The 17,792-nt window shown below is 41.7% G+C and overlaps 1 protein-coding gene across 1 annotated transcript in view; it reads right to left on the bottom strand.

Annotated features, from left to right (window-relative positions):
- The window catches only part of FANCD2 (FA complementation group D2), a 48,302-nt gene that overhangs the window by 22,206 nt on the left and 8,304 nt on the right, over positions 1–17,792 (bottom strand). Inside the window, exons 6-26 of the mRNA XM_072989866.2 lie at positions 17,461–17,524; positions 15,772–15,824; positions 15,138–15,216; positions 13,440–13,564; positions 13,251–13,338; positions 12,382–12,486; positions 12,136–12,236; positions 11,174–11,282; positions 10,094–10,129; positions 9,070–9,213; positions 8,081–8,215; positions 7,575–7,706; positions 6,693–6,800; positions 5,594–5,703; positions 5,339–5,399; positions 4,624–4,743; positions 3,282–3,355; positions 3,057–3,203; positions 2,023–2,123; positions 1,210–1,325; positions 645–753 (exon numbers count right to left, since the gene is read on the bottom strand). Coding sequence (XP_072845967.2) covers positions 645–753; positions 1,210–1,325; positions 2,023–2,123; positions 3,057–3,203; positions 3,282–3,355; positions 4,624–4,743; positions 5,339–5,399; positions 5,594–5,703; positions 6,693–6,800; positions 7,575–7,706; positions 8,081–8,215; positions 9,070–9,213; positions 10,094–10,129; positions 11,174–11,282; positions 12,136–12,236; positions 12,382–12,486; positions 13,251–13,338; positions 13,440–13,564; positions 15,138–15,216; positions 15,772–15,824; positions 17,461–17,524 — 2,117 coding nt within the window. The remainder of the gene's footprint in view (positions 1–644; positions 754–1,209; positions 1,326–2,022; positions 2,124–3,056; positions 3,204–3,281; positions 3,356–4,623; positions 4,744–5,338; positions 5,400–5,593; positions 5,704–6,692; positions 6,801–7,574; positions 7,707–8,080; positions 8,216–9,069; positions 9,214–10,093; positions 10,130–11,173; positions 11,283–12,135; positions 12,237–12,381; positions 12,487–13,250; positions 13,339–13,439; positions 13,565–15,137; positions 15,217–15,771; positions 15,825–17,460; positions 17,525–17,792) is intronic.

The raw sequence follows: 17,792 nt of genomic DNA, 5'->3' as shown, positions 1-17,792 counted from the left end.
TGAAAACACAGATTCTGGGGGGAAATCTTATAAAAATTAATGAAAGCAGTTTGTTATTATCTCACAGAGATTGTGGTTCAGAAGACAAAAGAGGAAGTGAGAGATTTAAATGAAGCAACATTCACTGTCCTAGCATCAAGTCTGGGTCACATCTTCATGGTAGGTTGCAGGTGGGTTTAATTCCAGCGAGGCAGGCGGATGTAAAATAGGCCAGAGGTGAAGTCAGAAATTAGATCAGGTAAATAAAGATCAAAGGCAGGAGTATAATCAGAAGGTGGGATGCTGGTTGGTACTGTAATCAGGACAGCAGTCGAAGGTGTGTGGGAAGTCAGGCACAAAGCAAGGTAATTGGTGTTACTGTTCCATTGCATGAGTTGCTCAGACTGAGACAGCCCCTAATGATTTGCCAAAGTACACACAACTACCTGAAGATGGAGAAGGAGAAGCTACACCTCTGAGAGTGAGTCAATAGCACTTGAGGGCTGTCTCCATGGTGCAAGGAAGAAGGCGGGCCAGGCTCTGTTGCTTCCTTCTGCATGTGAGCCTCCCAGTGTCTTTATAGCTAAAAAGAATCATCTGGCAGGTACCAGATGCTCTGTCTCCCCAACCCCCATTGAGATGTGTGTAGTTTTGTCCATGCTCACCTGCTAGATGTTTTTCCAGCAGACTCTGTAACTCTGTAATGTTCTGTAACCGGGCCAAAACTCTTCCTTTGATCTCAGGATCTTTTTGTTGGCAGAAGGCATTGACAACCTTGAGAAGGAAACTGCATTTATGAGTCCTAGGCAGAGACGTCTCCTTTTCTAGCAACTTGGCCTTTTCCAGCATTGGGGGGGGCCCTAAGGATTTTCCCCAAAGCTGATGCATGTTTGCTGATCCTTCCAGATCAAGTGGGAGAGACTTCTCAACAAAACTTTATCTTCAAAAAGCATAAAGCACAACCTTCAGCCCCGAAGGGTCATGTCAATTGTAACAGGCATGCCTACTCTCTCTCACTTGCCATGAAAGACGTATGCATGGGCTGCAAGGGAAAGTGGATGGGGTGCTCCACATTTCGAGGGCTGCACAGGGAACAGTACAAGGTCTCAAACTGTGCACCCCTGCTCTAAATGATTGTGCACTTTGGGCCTTTTGCTCAGTTCTAGATGGGACTCCTGTCAGCAGTTTGTACAGTATTATAAGACGCTACCTACCTGCAGCACTACTTACCTCACGGAACCAGTTAAGGGCATAAAATAAGAGTGAGCAAAGGAATTCGCGTTCTTGCTTTGACAAGGAGTCTAACTTTCCTCCTACTTCCAGGTTGGTCAGATATAAAGGGCACACTGTGATCGTATATGGCAAAAGAAAAGATATTGGCAATTAAGCCCATTTCCTTCTGTTCAGCATACTGGAGAGACCCACATCTCTTATATTCACACGGGCTAATCAGGGCCCTTCCCTTTCCCAAAAAAGAGAGTGTGAACAGTTTGAAGTCCCTGAAAAAAGGGCCCATCCCCAGCTGGTCAATTAAATAAATAAAAATAAAATAAATAAAATGTAAAACTCAATCTTTTGCAAGGGGCAGGAAGAATAAAACAGCCAAAAGTATTACTAAATTACAAATATCTTATCGTTGTTCTGGGTTTTTCGGGTTCTTTGGCTGTGTTCTGAAGGTTGTTCTTCCTAACGTTTCGCCAGCCTCTGTGGCCGGCATCTTCAGAGGACTGGAGTAGTACGTGGCCCACCAGATTATTCTTTGTCTTATATGACACTCATCCACCAGAGCACAGCGTGCTACTCCTGTTCTCTGAAGGTGCCGGCCAGAGACTGGCGAAACGTTAGGAAGAACAACCTTCAGAACACGGCCAAAGACCCCCAAAAAACCCACAACAACCATTAGATCCCGGCCGTGAAAGCCTTTGCGAATACAAATATCTTCCTCACAATTTGCCTCAGTATGACAGCTGCAAAGTCCCAATCCTTCAAATAATTTGCGGGTACGAGTGAGATCAGAGAGAAATAACTGCCCATATCCTGTACCTAATAAGGCATCGATATCCTCCAAATTCCCATTATTCAGTTCCGATACGCAGAGCCTGAGCAGGCGAAAGAATGGCGACAGGCACAATGGAGACACGAGCCTAGGAAGAGAGGAGAGGCGAGAGCATCGTAGCTACACCACAAGGAAGTGGACCAGCGATGCAGAATTATGGCAGCTGTGGCCCACCAGATTATTTTTGTCTTACACAACACCCATCCACCTAGCTAAGGGTGAGGGAGTGGAAGCTGTAGTCTAACAGGGCCTGAAAAAAACACAGTTGCCTGCCCCTAGATTATAAAAAAGGAGTGTAACTCTCTGGTCTAGAAAATGTTTTGTCATCAATCCTCCTCCTCCTCTCCAGCGAGTGCCAGGAAAAAAAACCCCGTAGGAAACTCTGGAGAGCCACTGTCAGTCTGTGCAAAGGACGGACCAGTGGCTGAATGGATCAATGATTTCAAGGTGGTGCAGGAAGCTTCTTAGGTTCTCATCTGGTTCTTCCTACCAAATAAAATATGGCCAGTTTTGAAAATTTACCAAATTTCTGTGCTCACGTAATTTCTCCTCCCACATGAATCGAAAAATCTTTGATCCTACACCTGATAAAGAAGGGCTGGTATAATAGGGAGGGGGGCATGTATTGATAGAACTAGAGATACAACTGTTGTGAGCTGCCGTAAGAGACAGCACTCCATTTTGAGAAGACGTCGTTGTTCACAATTGTCCTTCTCTCTCCTTGAGTCTCCCTTTGTCTTTGGAGTTTAACAAAACTGCCTGCGTATTTCCTTCAAAACTGTTTTAGCTTGGCCTGAGGAGGTGACAGGAGTGGAGAATTCTATTATTCCACACCAATTACAAGATTTCACACCAGAGGTACCTCTTATGTCTTATATGGCATTGGGATAGAGGAGGGAGGAGGACAGCCAAGCGTGGCCTTTAGTTCACTGAAGGAAAGGTGAGATAATAAACACCCGTGTTCTCTTATGGGCTGGGAGAGTCTCTTCTAATCTCTGTAAGAAAAGAGAAGTATCGTTACCTTTTTTCTTTGCTTTTTGCTGCTATTTCATCCACATTGTTACATAGATAGTTCTGGGACAGCAGAGGCAATAAGTTTATAGCAATTGTGGCCTCACTCTCTTCCTCTTCTAAGCAATACAGGGCCTTTACTGGGAACAGGAATGCACTGCAGAGGAATCAAAGGTCAAGTCAAGGTCATGGCTGTCATAATTGCATTCTTATTTAGGAGCATTTTCTGAAATACCTGTCCTCTGTAGCGACAAGATCTGTCACAAAATCGCCCTCAAAGTCCTTGGCCACACTATTCCCCATCCATTCCTACAGGAGAAAAAAACATTCCACAGAACTAGTTTTACAAGAGGTAGCCATGTCAATCTGTGCTGGTGTATCAAGCAAAACCCAAAGGAAAAAAAATAAGAAAGACAACAACCTTGTGCCACTTTAAAGAATAACTCTTATATTTGAATGTGAAGTTTCATGGACAAGTCCACTTCTTCAGACATATTAGTAAAATACAGAATTCACACATTAAAACCTTCATGCCTGGCTTTAAGATACAGTTATTATGGTTGCATTTCACAATGCAATAATTTACCACCTATGTTTGGTGTTCAAGCAGTAAACAGTGAATCCACAGAAGGAATAGAAAAAGGAAGTGAGCATGAAGAGGCACAGGAAAAACATTTTTCAGAGGCCCTCTCTCTTCACTTTAAACTCTCGTCATTCAGTAACTCTCTCTCCCCCTCCTCTGGCTCTATAAGGTAAAAAAGTGGTGTGCTGCAAAATATAACTGGCCTGATATGTAACCTGAACTCTGGACAAGAAGCTTCTGCGTGGACTAAATGTGCAGAAATGGAATGGGTTCCCACTGGCAAAGATGTCAGAAAAGGGGGTATTTTATCTCCCTATGTATTCAATTTACATGCAGAATATATTATATGAATAATTGGATTAGATGCAGATGGAGAGAGACTGAAAATTAGTCAAGGAAATAACAACACTTTAAGTTATGCAAATTACATCATATTACTGATAGAAAAGAGCAATGACTTGAAACACCTACTAGGGAAAACTTTTGGGTTTGATTCATTTCAGATTCTTTCAGGGGGTGTCTCATTCGTTTTCAGATTTTTCATTTCATTTTATTATTTTATTTTATTATTTGACTGGTTTATTTACCATATATGTTGTAAACCACCCAGAGTGGCCTTGGCCAGATGGGTGGTATAAAAATGAAACAATTTAATAAACACATTTACTAGTCTTTGCACTAAACGCAAAAAGGACCAGCTCTTTCAGATTCTTTCAATTCATTCCCCCCCCCTTAATGTGCTTTTCCCCCTCCCTCCACAACCACATGGGAGGGAAAGCAAAATTTTACACACACACACACACTGTCTCTCTCCCAAATTTCATAACACGTACACTTAGGACTTCATACTATAGAATATGCAGACTTGCTCTAGCAAACAATAGTTTGATAAATACACACGATCATTTGCAAATTATCTGCAACAAGAAGGAACCACTGAACAGTTGGGCATGCAAGGTCAGAACCAGTTCTGTAGTAGTTCTCTGTATCCTACCAGGATCTGCAAATCCAGATTCCCTTTCTGAATCAAACTGGCAAGCTCATCGTAGTACAGAGCCAAGGCTTCAGAAACCTGCCCACAGCAGGAGCACACCAATTCCAACAAAGATGTAATCTGTAGGGTGGGAAAAAGCAGCAGCAGCAGCAGAGTAATTACTGGGGCACGATGAGAATCACTCCACAAAAATTCACACATAGCCACCAAGTTTTGAATAAATTAATCTCCCTCAAAGCACCTTCAGTCAAAGGAAAGTCACTCCCTCTAAGCAGATTATTCCCCTTCGCACCAGCCTGGGTTGTTATGTGCTCTGAAGGTGCTTCCAGTTTAGGGTGATCCTACAAATAAATGTAGGATCTGGCGTGCTCTGGTCCATAGGGTCACAAAGAGTCAGACACGACTAAACGACGACACATAAATGACCTCAAAAAGCTCCTAACATCAATAACCCTTGAAAGGTCTTGAAATGTTAAAGACTGTGGGAGTGGTTCCCCATTTAACCATCTCATGTTAGGTCTTCCTCTTTTCCTACTACGCTCAGCTTTTCCTAGCATTATTGTCTTTCCCAGCCAATCTTATCTTTTCAAGATATGTCCAAGATATGATATCCTCAAAGAGAACTGCGACTTGATTTAATGTAGAACTCACATATTAGTCTTTTCAGCAATTTGTGGCATCTAGAAAGCTCTTCTCCATCATCACATATACTTGCCTGTCTACACTGATCCTTGCTCAGTTGTGGCCGCTCCAGGATCTGCCCATTTTCTTTACTCCTGAAATTAGATGCATTTATTAATTCTGTTTGACTAGCTGGGTAGCTATATATACAGTTTCTCATTCTGAGCCAGAGAGAGATCTACTTTCTGGGAGTTTTAGTTCAAGAACACCTGGGGTCCCAAGGTTTCGGAACCACCAGTCTAGAACTAACTAAAAGAACAAAGTTGCACATTTCTTCCCCCTTGCTCACCTCTTTGCCGCCATGCTGCCCACCATAGTAACGGCACCAATAATCCCAATACGCTTATACTTGGGAATAGTGCTAGAAAGTTGCTTTCTAATCACCATGTGCATATCATCCTGCAAGGAAAGAGAGGGAACAGGGAGTTAGGGAGAGAGAGATGCATTATACTACTAAATTACAGGGGAAGCCTAAAGGTGAAGCCTAAGGCACCACAGGGTTGTCAGTGCATGCAAGAACAAATGTCTTTCAGGATTTCTGCTTTGCAAATGAGGCTTGCTTCAGGCCTGGAACTTCTACTGCTAGTTCTTCTTCTTGAAGTGCAATATGCTAGCATTTAACTGCAATTGCACTTGGGGGGGGTGACCCTTGATTGTGAGGAGGGGGAGGGAAGGTACAGAACAAATGCTGTGCTAACTAATGAGGATTTGGTTCTCTCAAGCATTGGGAGAAAGATCACTTGCACAACCATAAATTGAACTGAAACAGATCCACAAGAAAGAGGAGGTCTGAAGATGTCTTGTCGCATCATTTTTTAAAAGAACCTAGAAGGCAGCACCCACATGTAAAAGCGTACTGTGTTGTAAGGATTCCCTCCAAAGGATCCCTAAACAGTGAATTGTCAAATAAACAAAGACACTCTTTGGTCTATTTCAGGTTGTACATAGGTCACTGGATGCACAAAAGTTTTACGCACTTTAAAGATCAGCAAGCTCTATTTGGAAAATGAGCAAATAAACAAACACTGTTAATCTTAAAGGTGTCACAAGACTGCTGCTTTTCTTGCAATGGACTAATGTAGCACCAGAAACCAAACGTCCAGAATTTGGTACATGGCAACACAGTGAATCCAGACTCATTTTATAAAATTACAAAATTCCAGAGAACTATGGAGTCAGATCAATGGGTTGCTATTATGAACTAAGGCACGTGTCTTCTTTTATATTACCAGAGAGTGGCAATGCTCAGCAAATTCTGGCCATTCGCCGTTAGCACATGTGTGACAATCTTATTGATATCAATGACATACAGATATCTGTAGCTGTACAAAAGACTAACCCCCCGCCGGCCCCGGATGTCAATGGCTAGACTCTATTTTTTCACTCACTTGAATGTGACTGCTCTTGTGCCCCTGGCTGAATGCCAACACACTAAGAATGTGGAACAGCTTTCGTATTTGCTGTGGACTTAAATTATCCATATAATCCAGAATGCTCTTAAAAAAAGAAAGGGGGAAAAAAGGAAATATCAGACAAAATGTTCAGTTTCTTGAAGATATGTTAGATCATACCAGAAGAGACACACTGGAATGCTTAGACCACCGTATTCTATGCCAGGGCAGGCAGAAGGTGGTTGATGGGCCAATTTTGAGTGGACCAAGCGATGTCTCTTGATTGCAGAGAATGCCAGACTACTCGGTGGCCCTTCGTTTGATCTACCAACGCACTTCTCACATTCCTGTACAAGAGAGCATCTTCAGGATTAAGTATGACAGGGACTAGGTCTGCCTTAATTGATATGGGATCTTGGTTTGCAACCTAAGTACATCTTACTAAACCTTGGGGACTCCAAAATCTATGTTTTAAAGCCTTCCTTTTCCTACAATCCCACATCTATGACTCAACCTATCAAAATCCACCGTCATCTTGTCCACCCCTGTCCTGTCCACACAAGGAAATTCTCAAATTTACACAACCAGAGAGCTTGAAGGGATCAACCGTTCATCGGAGTTTTAATGGGAGATGGGCTGCTTCCTGCCCCTACACAACGCCACGTTCTTCTTCCTCCTTGTAGACTGCAACAAACTAAGAGGCTTGAAGAAACATCTGGCACGGGTGAGAATTTAAATTTCCTTTATAGGAAGTATTTGTTTTACCTCTTCTTCTAACAAAACCCCTTCATATATTTCTCACACGGTTGGGCTTTCAAAAGTTAAGCTGTTCAGCTTTCATGTCAGAATCAAAGTTTCCCAACTTCAGGTCAGGATTACCTTTAGAAAGACTGAATACGGAGCGAGGGAAGATGTGTGCAGACACACCAGGTCAGTGAGCATATCCAGAGAGAGATCGACTTCAACACCGTTGCCACCACATGCGTGTGTGACCAAGGCACCCACAATCTCCTGAAGGAGAGAGAGAGAGAGAGAGAGGCTAAAGAAAGGGAAAAGAAAAGCACTCATGATCTAGCCAACCTTTGCTTAGGCAACAATGGCACGGCGCCACGAGGTTGCCAGCCACTGAGGAGACACTGAGGCTCAGTCAAAAGCTATGACATCCTTTGATTCTCCAGAAGCAGCCACCACAAGGCTTGAGGGAAATACTTGTGCTAAGCCATTGAGTACACAGGCATTGAGTACATACAAGGAGGTATGTGCACATGTATGTGCACTCTCACTTTTCAGCCCCAAAGAGAATGAAACAGGGGTTTCATTTGTTTGTTTGCTTATTTATTTAGACTTTTACCAGATCCATCTAGTGGCCAGGGTTGTCACTCTACCTGTTGGCAATAGGAGTCGAAAGCTGTGAACGCTTGCTTGTACAGACAGCTGCCAAAGGAAACAACGCAGGGGTCTGCTGAGTGCACACAATTCTCAGCCAGTGAGAGTATAGCTGGAAAGAGATCTCTCATAACCTGGATGAAGAAAGAACCAAAAAACAAAAGCCTAAGGCTTCAGATTCATACTTGTAATACCCTTCCAACTTTCCATCAGACAGTAAGAAAAGGTAACCTACAATTCACATCCCAGATACAATCAGTGCCACATCTTAGGTAGATAACTTAACAAGATGTGGAGATATAGACAAACTAAAGAGGCTTGCAGATATGAATAAACAAAATTATCCCAGAGGGCAGAATGACGAGAAAAGAAGTGAGGACAGGGAGGTTTCCTCTGATTGAGAGAAGACAACACGGTCTAGTTCTAACAAGAGGCAGTTGTCTTCCAGAAGAATTAAAGAAGTGTGTCTAAGAACATCTCTCCTGCTAATAGGTCCTAGATTCTAGGAAAGATACAAAGAAATTCACTGAGTGTGGCTTTGTGGAAACCAACAGCACTCTGAATCCGATCATCATGTAGAAGAGTTGGTACTTCCTCCAGGAGAACCAGCCATCATGTGGGGAGAGCTGGCACATTTTCTGCATTTGAAGTCACCCCACATTCACAGGGGTTGCCTCTATATAGTAACTGCTTCACTCTGATAATCCCTCTCCCTGAAGGTCTACACCTGTGTACAAAACTGAGTGGAGAAAGTACGCATGGTGTATATGTAAACCCATGAATGGCCATTCAGTTTTTTACAGTAGATGGTTGAATAATGCAGTTGGTGTCAACTTTTTGGCACTCCAGATGCTCCGGCCCCTTCAACTCCACGAGTCACTGACGGGCTGGGGGTTCTGGTGGCACGGGCAGAGCCATAGGTTGAGAACCACTGGGACAGAGCATGGTCGTCAGCACTGCTCAGCTGCACAGCCGCTCCACGACTTACCAGAGAGTGGGATCGGAATGCATTCCGCAGCAGCTGTTCTCGCATGTAACCCAGCCTAATCTTGTTCCTCAGCACTCTCTCAATTGGCTTCTTGCTCTTGGCATTCGTAGTATAGATAATTAGCAGCACGATCAGATCCAGAACCTTTTTTTTCCAAGCAAAGCAAATAAGCTGATTATTCAAAAATTAATGTCCAGCAAGATGGAAGAATAAGAATCAGACAAGGAATTTTTTTTAAAAAACCCGACATGTTCACATAAGATGGAATGTGTGCTATTTTGCACAGAATCCTTGGGGATAGGGGGAAATCTCAAAAATAGCAAGTTCCTGGTGTTCATGAATTTGATTGATGATTCAACGCACACAGCTATAGGCAGGTTACTATAGGCAGAAAAACATCCATGGTTAAGTCATAAATTCATTCCTAAAGCTTACCTTCCCGTCCTAAATAATTTCATACCCAGAACAATTTCTTTGCAGGGAACCTACTTCTGCAAACAATATTTCTTTTCTTTTCTTTCTTTGCAGTAGAAGAACTAGATAAAATATTTCTATACAAATGTGCACACTTTTAAAACAGTGCCTAAAATAAAACACAATCTGACAAGTGACCAAGTCATAATTCTACACCCTTATCTAGAGAGCCGAAAGAATGCCTCTGCTATTATAACCACAGACACACCAAAGATATGGCCAAGAACTTTTGGATGTCATATAGGGATGAACAGATAGGCTGTTCTTTTGGCCAGCCCCATTTCCAGTGATGGCTTTGAGCAATGAGAAATATTTACTGTGAAGACTGAGGTACTAGGATAACTCTCGTCTATTAGACGTGAAGGCAGCAATACAGGGTAGCATTAGCATGTTCTCTGAGCTCAGAAATGGCAGCTGTATAGTACTGAAATTGTGGTATTGAAATTTTCTAAGTGGAATGCTATGAAGGAAACACCTCCCACCAATTAATACATCTAAAAATATGATGCTAAGTGGGAAATAACTATTGCAAACTAAAATAGGGTATTACCTTATGGTCAGAAGCAGAAGAAACATCCTCAATAGCCTAAAACAGAAGAGAATGCCAAAGAAGCAGTTGCCAATGCTGTACAGTTGTGTACATTAAGTGACTTATAAAAACCATCCAAAGCTTGATTCCAATGTTCACATTAAATCTTTCTACAAATCTGACATAGACAGAACAGTTTCTCCAAATATCCCATGATCCTAGGATAAAGGTTGCACTTTGGCTTCCTTCACTTACTCTATTTTTAAGTCATCCAATAACTTGAGTTCTCTGGGTGCTTTAAAATGCATGAGTACATACCTAAAATACTAACAATCAAACAATAAAGAGAAACACACAATAAAATCAAGATAAAGCTGTCGGCAAAGAGTAAAAGCACTGGAGCACATGAAACAAAGTAAAACAAGTGGGACAATAGAAAAGCGCTATGAGCTAAAAACACACACAAAAAAACAGTTCTTAAAATCCCCGGGACAATAGAAAGCTTTGCCTTGCATGATAATTATCGTAACTCAAACACCAGTCAAGTTTTTCTAGAGACAACATTCCCCAAAGGAGAATTTTTAAAAAGTTCTCTTTCTTGCACCCACATAGCTTCATCAGATGATGGTGCAGAGAACACCAGACCAGAGGTGGCATACCAAAGGTTCATCAAGGGGTGATACTGATTAAGGAACACAACATGACAGCCGCTCTGGTTTAAATCTGTTTCTTTGCAGTAGTATGAACATGAAAGTTGACTTAGCAGCAAGGCCTTCGGCCGATAGCATCCTCTCCGATCTTTAAAGAACACCAGTCTTTCCGGAAGACACACATAAACTCTAAATGCAACAAAGCCATCTTGCACATACAATTTATTACACAGAGGCTAAAATCCACTAGGATGTCATAACTAGAATAGGTCCATTGAATCAGTGGCGAATCAACTCCTTCATAAGTTCCTCTGATTCAATGGGCCTTCTCTAGTTGTGACTTACTACTGAATTTCAGCTAGAACAAAATATATTTTGACATTTTGATTAAAATATAACCTAGTTCGATGAAATGTCACAGACCCAGACAGCCATAGAAAACAAGCCTGACCTTAATCCAGCCTTCTGAAACGGTCTTCTCAAATTTTACAGCTGACTTTATTACTTCAAAAAGGAGCTTCACACAATCCTGGTTAATGTTCACTTGGCTTGCTGACAGACTGAAAAGAAGAATAGCAGAGGGAGTTCCTCTGTCACTTTAAGGGCAAAGCAGGTTTACTGGGGGAAGAGTCATCTCAATATTAGTACCTTGTTTCCCCAAAAATAAGACAGGGTCTTATTTTTTGCTCCAAAAACGCATTAAGGCTTATTTTCAGGGGATGTTTTATTTTACAGTCATGTTGTCTTCTGGTAGCTACACAATGGTGGAAGGCGGGCTTTCACTTAACTAGGGCTTATTTTCGGGATAGGGCTTATATTACGAGCATCCTGAAAAATCTTACTAGGGCTTATTTTCGGGTTAGGTCTTATTTTCGGGGAAACATGGTACCAATTGCACAGAAAAGGCATTGGTAGAGTTAAGATATTGCAATGTTAAAAGGAAGCAATGAAATAATGACTTAACTAAAGCAAGGCAGGACAATCCCATGTGCCCCAGGATCTCAGGGAGTGCTGGGCAAGGGACTGCACGTGTGCTTATGTTGGGTACATATGTTTCCTACCACCAACTCATATTTCAGTGCACAGAAGTTGGAAGGTTTAAATTCCCCCCCCCCATCTGCACCAACTAAGATCTAGAGAGGGAATCATCTGTGGTAGATTAAAAACGTCCTCACTGTTCCATGATTCCAATCAAGGTTGTTGTTCTTTTGTGGAGGTTGAGGCCTTTCCCCTCTCCAGAGGTACAGACCATGAGTGCTGTCCCAGGGCTGGTAACTACAGAACTAGAAAAGACACTTTTCCCCCCATGACTGTCCAAATGGAGGTTGATCAAATGGGCTGCAGGGAAAAGCGGATGGACCTTCCCAGTCTTTAAAAGCCATTACACAGAGCGGCCAGGTATCATATACAAACCTTGTCTGAGGCTGGCTCTTGAGCTTGCTCTGGGAAGCCTGAATCCGTGGAAGTGAAACACATGAGTCCAGGTCCACCTTCTTACGAAGATCAGAAAGTACCTGCAGAGGAGCCATGTCTATATGTGGGCATCTCTCACAGAAATGGAGAAAGCTACTTTTTGGAATGACAGTTCTCCAGGGAGTGGGGCAATTTTGTCAAGCCCTTCATTCACTCTTCTTGCCTTTTAAAGATACAGTACTTTACCTCTATCGCATCAGCAGCCTTGATAGAACGGAGAACAAATTTAACTACCACAGGCAAATCTTCCATTTTAACAGCAGCCACTGTAACCATGACAGATTGACGAACCTGGGGGTGGGGAGAGCAGCACATTGTTCCGCGGTCGGAGTGGGAAGAAGCAAGGGCATTAACTTAAATCTTCTATTTGGGCTTCTTGCTTAGAACACAGCAGAATACTAGCACATCTTAAGAAAAACAGCCTGTATAATCTCAAATCCTCAAAACTCCGAAGAACCATTAAAAGCTATCAAATATTGTAGGAATTTCGTTCTCGAAGGCTTTCACGGCCGAATCCTATGGTTGTTGTGGAGTTTTCTTACTGTTTGGCCGTGTTCCAGAACATGGTCAAACAGCCCGAAAAACCCACAACAGCCATTGTAGAAATTGTTCAGAACCTCTTGAAAATGCTCAGGAAGCTCTCTAGAGACTTCCATAGCCGTGGTTTAGGCATCTGGTTCTGGAGCCAGAGGTTGGGAGTTCGATTCTCCACTGTGCCTCCTTAACAAGGGCTGGACTCAATGATCCATAGAGTCCTTTCCAATTCTTAAGTTTTAAGATGATGATGATGATGATATAGCACACACTGGCTCTCAGTGAGCCTTTGCTTATAGATGTAGCGTACAGATGCAACCATCGGGGAGGAGTTCTCATCTGATCTGAGAAGGCAGTATTTCCAGCCGTGGTAAACCTTGCTCCTATAATTTCTTCTAAGGTTTCCATGCTTACCCTAAAGGACTGGGCATATTTATCTGCAAAGAAGAACCTGAACTATGAGCTTAAGCAGCTCAGGTACCTTGCTAGTGAGCTCCTCCTTTTAATATAGGACTTCTTACCTCAGACAGGAGTCCCGAATCAAGATTCAAACTGGAAAGAGCATCCAGGATTGGAACAGTTAGCTCAGACTTCTCCTTTAACAAAGAACTAAAATATAGGAAAAACAAATATGCTTTACATTTACAGTACCAGCTAAAGCAAAAATTACACGGAGAGTGAAAGAAAGAACATGGCAGCACAAAACGTACCTAAGCTCTCTAGCAATTTCACTATGCTGGGCATCCTCCAGGATTTCTGGCAAACTTGTGATAATGTCATGTTGGATTGGTGGAGGAGAAACGCAAATCATCTGCATGATTGTCAATACAAGATCCTGCAGATGATAAAAGCATTAAAAGACAGAGTATGCAAAAAGCAGATTTCCTTAAAGCTAAGCACTTGCATTCCTTGCTTACAAAGACTACAGGAGATGCATATTGACTGGAAATCTAAGCCACTCATTTATTTATATGTTACATATTGCCTCTATAACATTTTAGCATGCAAAAAAATTTGAAATTGTTATTCCATTTGCCTGCACATTTCCATTTACAGCCATAAAACCGGACCTGAGAGGGAATAGCTTGGCTCAGCTTATTGCACAGCAGGGCTATGAAATTTGCCCACTAGATTGCAGTAGCCTTGATTAAATAAACAACTCCTCTCTTCCTTACTGAATATTCATGTAGCACCTGCAATGTACTGACTGCTGACATCATAGGGAAGAGGTGTGTTCACAACAACATGCAGTGCCATTGTATTTTGCATACAAAGCCCTGATTTAAGACAAAAAAAAAAAGAGAGAGAGAGAGAGAAACAGTGATCCTCAGTTGTTGTTGTTTAGTTGTCAAGTTGTGTCTGACTCTTCGTGACCCCATGGATCAGAGCATGCCAGGCCTTCCAGTCTTCCACTGTCTCCTGGAGTTAGGACTAATGATCCTCAGTACATACCAGCTTTTGTAAGAGAGAGCTCTCCATTGTTATCACTATTAAATGTACATTTTTAGGCCAACCTGTAACATTTTGATCACTTGGTCACAACTTTAAAATTGCTTTAAAACTATTAATTAGCCAGATCAGGTTCCTGTTTCTATTAGAAATCAAATCAATCAATAAGTAAAGGTAAAATAAACTAATTACATAAGCTTTTTTTCCTGGAAGATTTTCTGTGCACGTGAACTCTTACCTAGAAACGAGGTGCTGGAATCAGTTTTCCCTCACTATTCTATGCCCAACAAGGTGGAAGCTCAGTGGTAGATCCCATTCTTTGCATGTAGAAGGCCCCAGGGTTCAGTCCTTAGCACTTTCACGTACAGATGGGAATGACTTATTTGAGAGCTTGGGAAGCAGCTGCCAGTCAGTGTTCAATAGAGGACACTGAACTAGATGGAGCAGATTCACACTTGCGTAAGTGACTGCATAATGCCTGATGTGGTGAAGCTTCTAACATGTGATTCAAAATGTGTGTATTTTGAATAAATACAAAATACTTTCTACTGCCTTAGATTGTAAACTGCAGGTCTGAATATCTATTTAGCAGATTGCTAATGCCCATTAACATTAAATAATAGCCATAATCCTACCAGTGTATGTATAAAGTTTGCATAACTTGCTGCAGCTAATTGTAGCTAAATGATAAAGTGCTGGCCCAACTGGGTGTGTGACTAACCAAGATACACCCTGGCACCTCATCAATTAGCAACAATCAGCTGTGGGAAATTTGATAAAACCTTACGCAAACACCAAAACAATTCTGGCCTTAAAAATCAGACTACTAATTGGATGCCACTGATGTAGTAGGCTGTGGGCCAAAAAACATTATGCTGACTAGAACTTGTTAGTTTTTCAGGTGCCACCAAGGCTCTTTGTTGTTTAGGCTACTAAAAAGGTGCATGGGTTGTACTTGCCTTATTATCTACTATCCTGTCAAGCCATTTTAATTGACTGATGATGAGTCGAGGCAAATTGAGTCCATCACTGCCCACACTAAAAGATCAGAAAGACAAAGAGTGGAGAAAACAGGTCAAACATAACCACTGATCCTCTTTATGAAGGCTCCCTCAACAGAACACAGCTGCTAAGGATCGTGCTCATTCCTCTCTAGAAAAAAATGTCATTTATTAAGAAATACAGTTTATGTTTCAATTTCTTCTGGAGAAAAAGGGATTTTGTTATGCCTTATGAATAAGCTACTTTAAGAGGTGAGTTGAATAAGAGAGTGAAACATTCCGCTCTCAGGCCATGCAACAGACCTAGTCTCGGCATCAACAGCTTGTCCTAGTCCATTTATTCAGTCTGCCATCTAAACTTTGCTTTGCATGGCAGACAAGAACGCAGATCGCAGAATCTAGAGCATGAATCATCTACAATAATCTCTCAGGGTCTTGCTCAAAGTGTTTATTAAACTACTTCATGGTGTTTTCTTCTTCCTTCATGTATGCCAGTGAAATCCAATTTAAGAGATTTCAGACATAATCGAAAAGAAACTGCTAGAAAGTTCACAATAGTTAATATTCCAAGTTAAAGTATCAGAGTACATACCTTTCATGAAAAAATTCAGGGAGTTTTTCAAATAGCAGCCTTATAACAGGAGGCTTCAGAAAAAGACAAAAATGGAAGTGTTTTCAGACAACTGCATTTGTGGTGAAGTAGCATACTTTGCACACAGCATTATAGTTCCAAACCCATCACTCCCATAATATAAGGAAAACAGAGTAAGCATCACCAGTACACAAAAACAGTGTAAATATCTACAAGACAAAATATATTATGGCTCCCTCTTTGAAGGGGAAAAGTGTGTGTGTGGGAACTTAGAACTCTAATTCATCAAGCAGGAGTGGGAAATGTGTGACCCTCCAGATGTGGTAGGACAAATTGTAATCACCCTTCACTGCAAATATGCTGGGCAAAGGAAGTTGAGAGCTGGAATCCAACAACAGCTGGGAAACCATAGGTTTTACATTCCTGGCGAAGAATCGGTTTCAATCCATTCAATTTGGAGGAATAAATTATGAACTTTTGGAAATATGGGATGACACAACAGAGTACAAGGCAATTTAATATCAATTAAATATATATAACAGCATTCTCAAGATTTCATGGCCTTTCATCCAGCTGCAAAAATAAACATCACTAGATAAAGCTGTCCCCTGCTACTCTGATCCTACTTCCATTTTCTGAGCGTGAAGAGGTTAGACAATGGTGATCCCACAAACCGTTGTGGTTCTCAACCACGGCTAACCAAGGTGTTCTTGGATTAAAATTCTCAGAAGCCTTTACCACTAGCTGTGTTGGCTGGGATTTCTGGAAACTGCAGTCCAGGAACAACTGAGTTACTCAAGGTTGGGAACCAATAGCATAGACACGTTTATAAGAAGTAGTAAACAGGATCATAATTAAATAATTTCCCTTCCAACTCTCACTAAAAAAATCTTTCCCAGATCTAACACATAGATGGTATAGGGCAGTTTATTTTGTCTCATTCTACATAAACAAGTTTCTAGGAAAGTGCCCAAACCAGATCAAGAGACATAACATCTATAACAGCCCACAGCTTTTTGATGTTCGTAACAACCCACAAATGTGGTTACCTGGTTGCCACTCTCAACTGCCATTCCTACACATGCCTAGAACAAGAATCCTCTAGTCCTCCTTCTCCATAAACTACAGAGAATTCAGAGAATGATAGAGTCCTTCAACCCCACACCAGAAGACAATAAAGGATTGGGTTTGTTCTTTTGCTTTATGCTGGACTTTGGGGGGGGGGGAGTTGCAATAAAAGCAACTCTCCCCCCCCCAATCTCTTGAGCTCAGAATAAACTGAGGTGATCGCCTGCTCACCCAAGTTCAGTGTACATCAAGAGAAATCAGATGAAGATGGAAATATCAGTGGAAAAGAAAAGGCTGTAGCTCAGTGCTAGAGCACGTGGTTGGCATGCAGACGTTCCCAGGTATAATCCCCAGAACCTCCACATAGGGCAAGGAAGAAATCCTGCCCACAACTCTGGAAAGCTGCTACTCATTGAAGTTGACAGCACTGGGCCAGATAAACCAGTGGACAAACTGTAAGGCATTTTCCTGTATTCCTAATCTATGGTGATAGCAAAGAGTAATTGGTTAATATGCTGTTAAAATTGGTGGACTGCTTTGGTCCTTTCATTGGCTCTGTCTTCCATACCTGAGAATATCAGAGTGACAAGAAAAGATTAGAATTATGACATGTTACCTTACCTGTAACATCTCAATTCCAAGCAGCAGCTTAACGAGACTTTCACAGTATGAATGGATTGCATTACTGTAATGGAAAGACTTCACTGTTACTATTATAAAAAGAAAACATTTCAGAAATACTGTTTCTTTAATGTAGGGTATGCATCACAGAACTGACAAAAAAACAGGAGGAATCCGATTTAAAATATGGGGTGGAGCCCAAAACAATAATTTTTACTGAAGACCCACTGAAATCAGTGGGATTGGAGTTAATCACAACTGGGGAAACCTAATCTTTCCGGACCAGCAAGCACATTTGCAATTTTGGATGTATGTTGTGGATCCTGTTACAG

Source organism: Pogona vitticeps, chromosome 2 (assembly GCF_051106095.1).
Source record: "Pogona vitticeps strain Pit_001003342236 chromosome 2, PviZW2.1, whole genome shotgun sequence".
Classification (NCBI taxonomy): Eukaryota; Metazoa; Chordata; class Lepidosauria; order Squamata; family Agamidae; genus Pogona; species Pogona vitticeps.
Note: the sequence above shows the minus strand (reverse complement) of the source record. Positions and strands in the feature narration are given on the sequence as shown.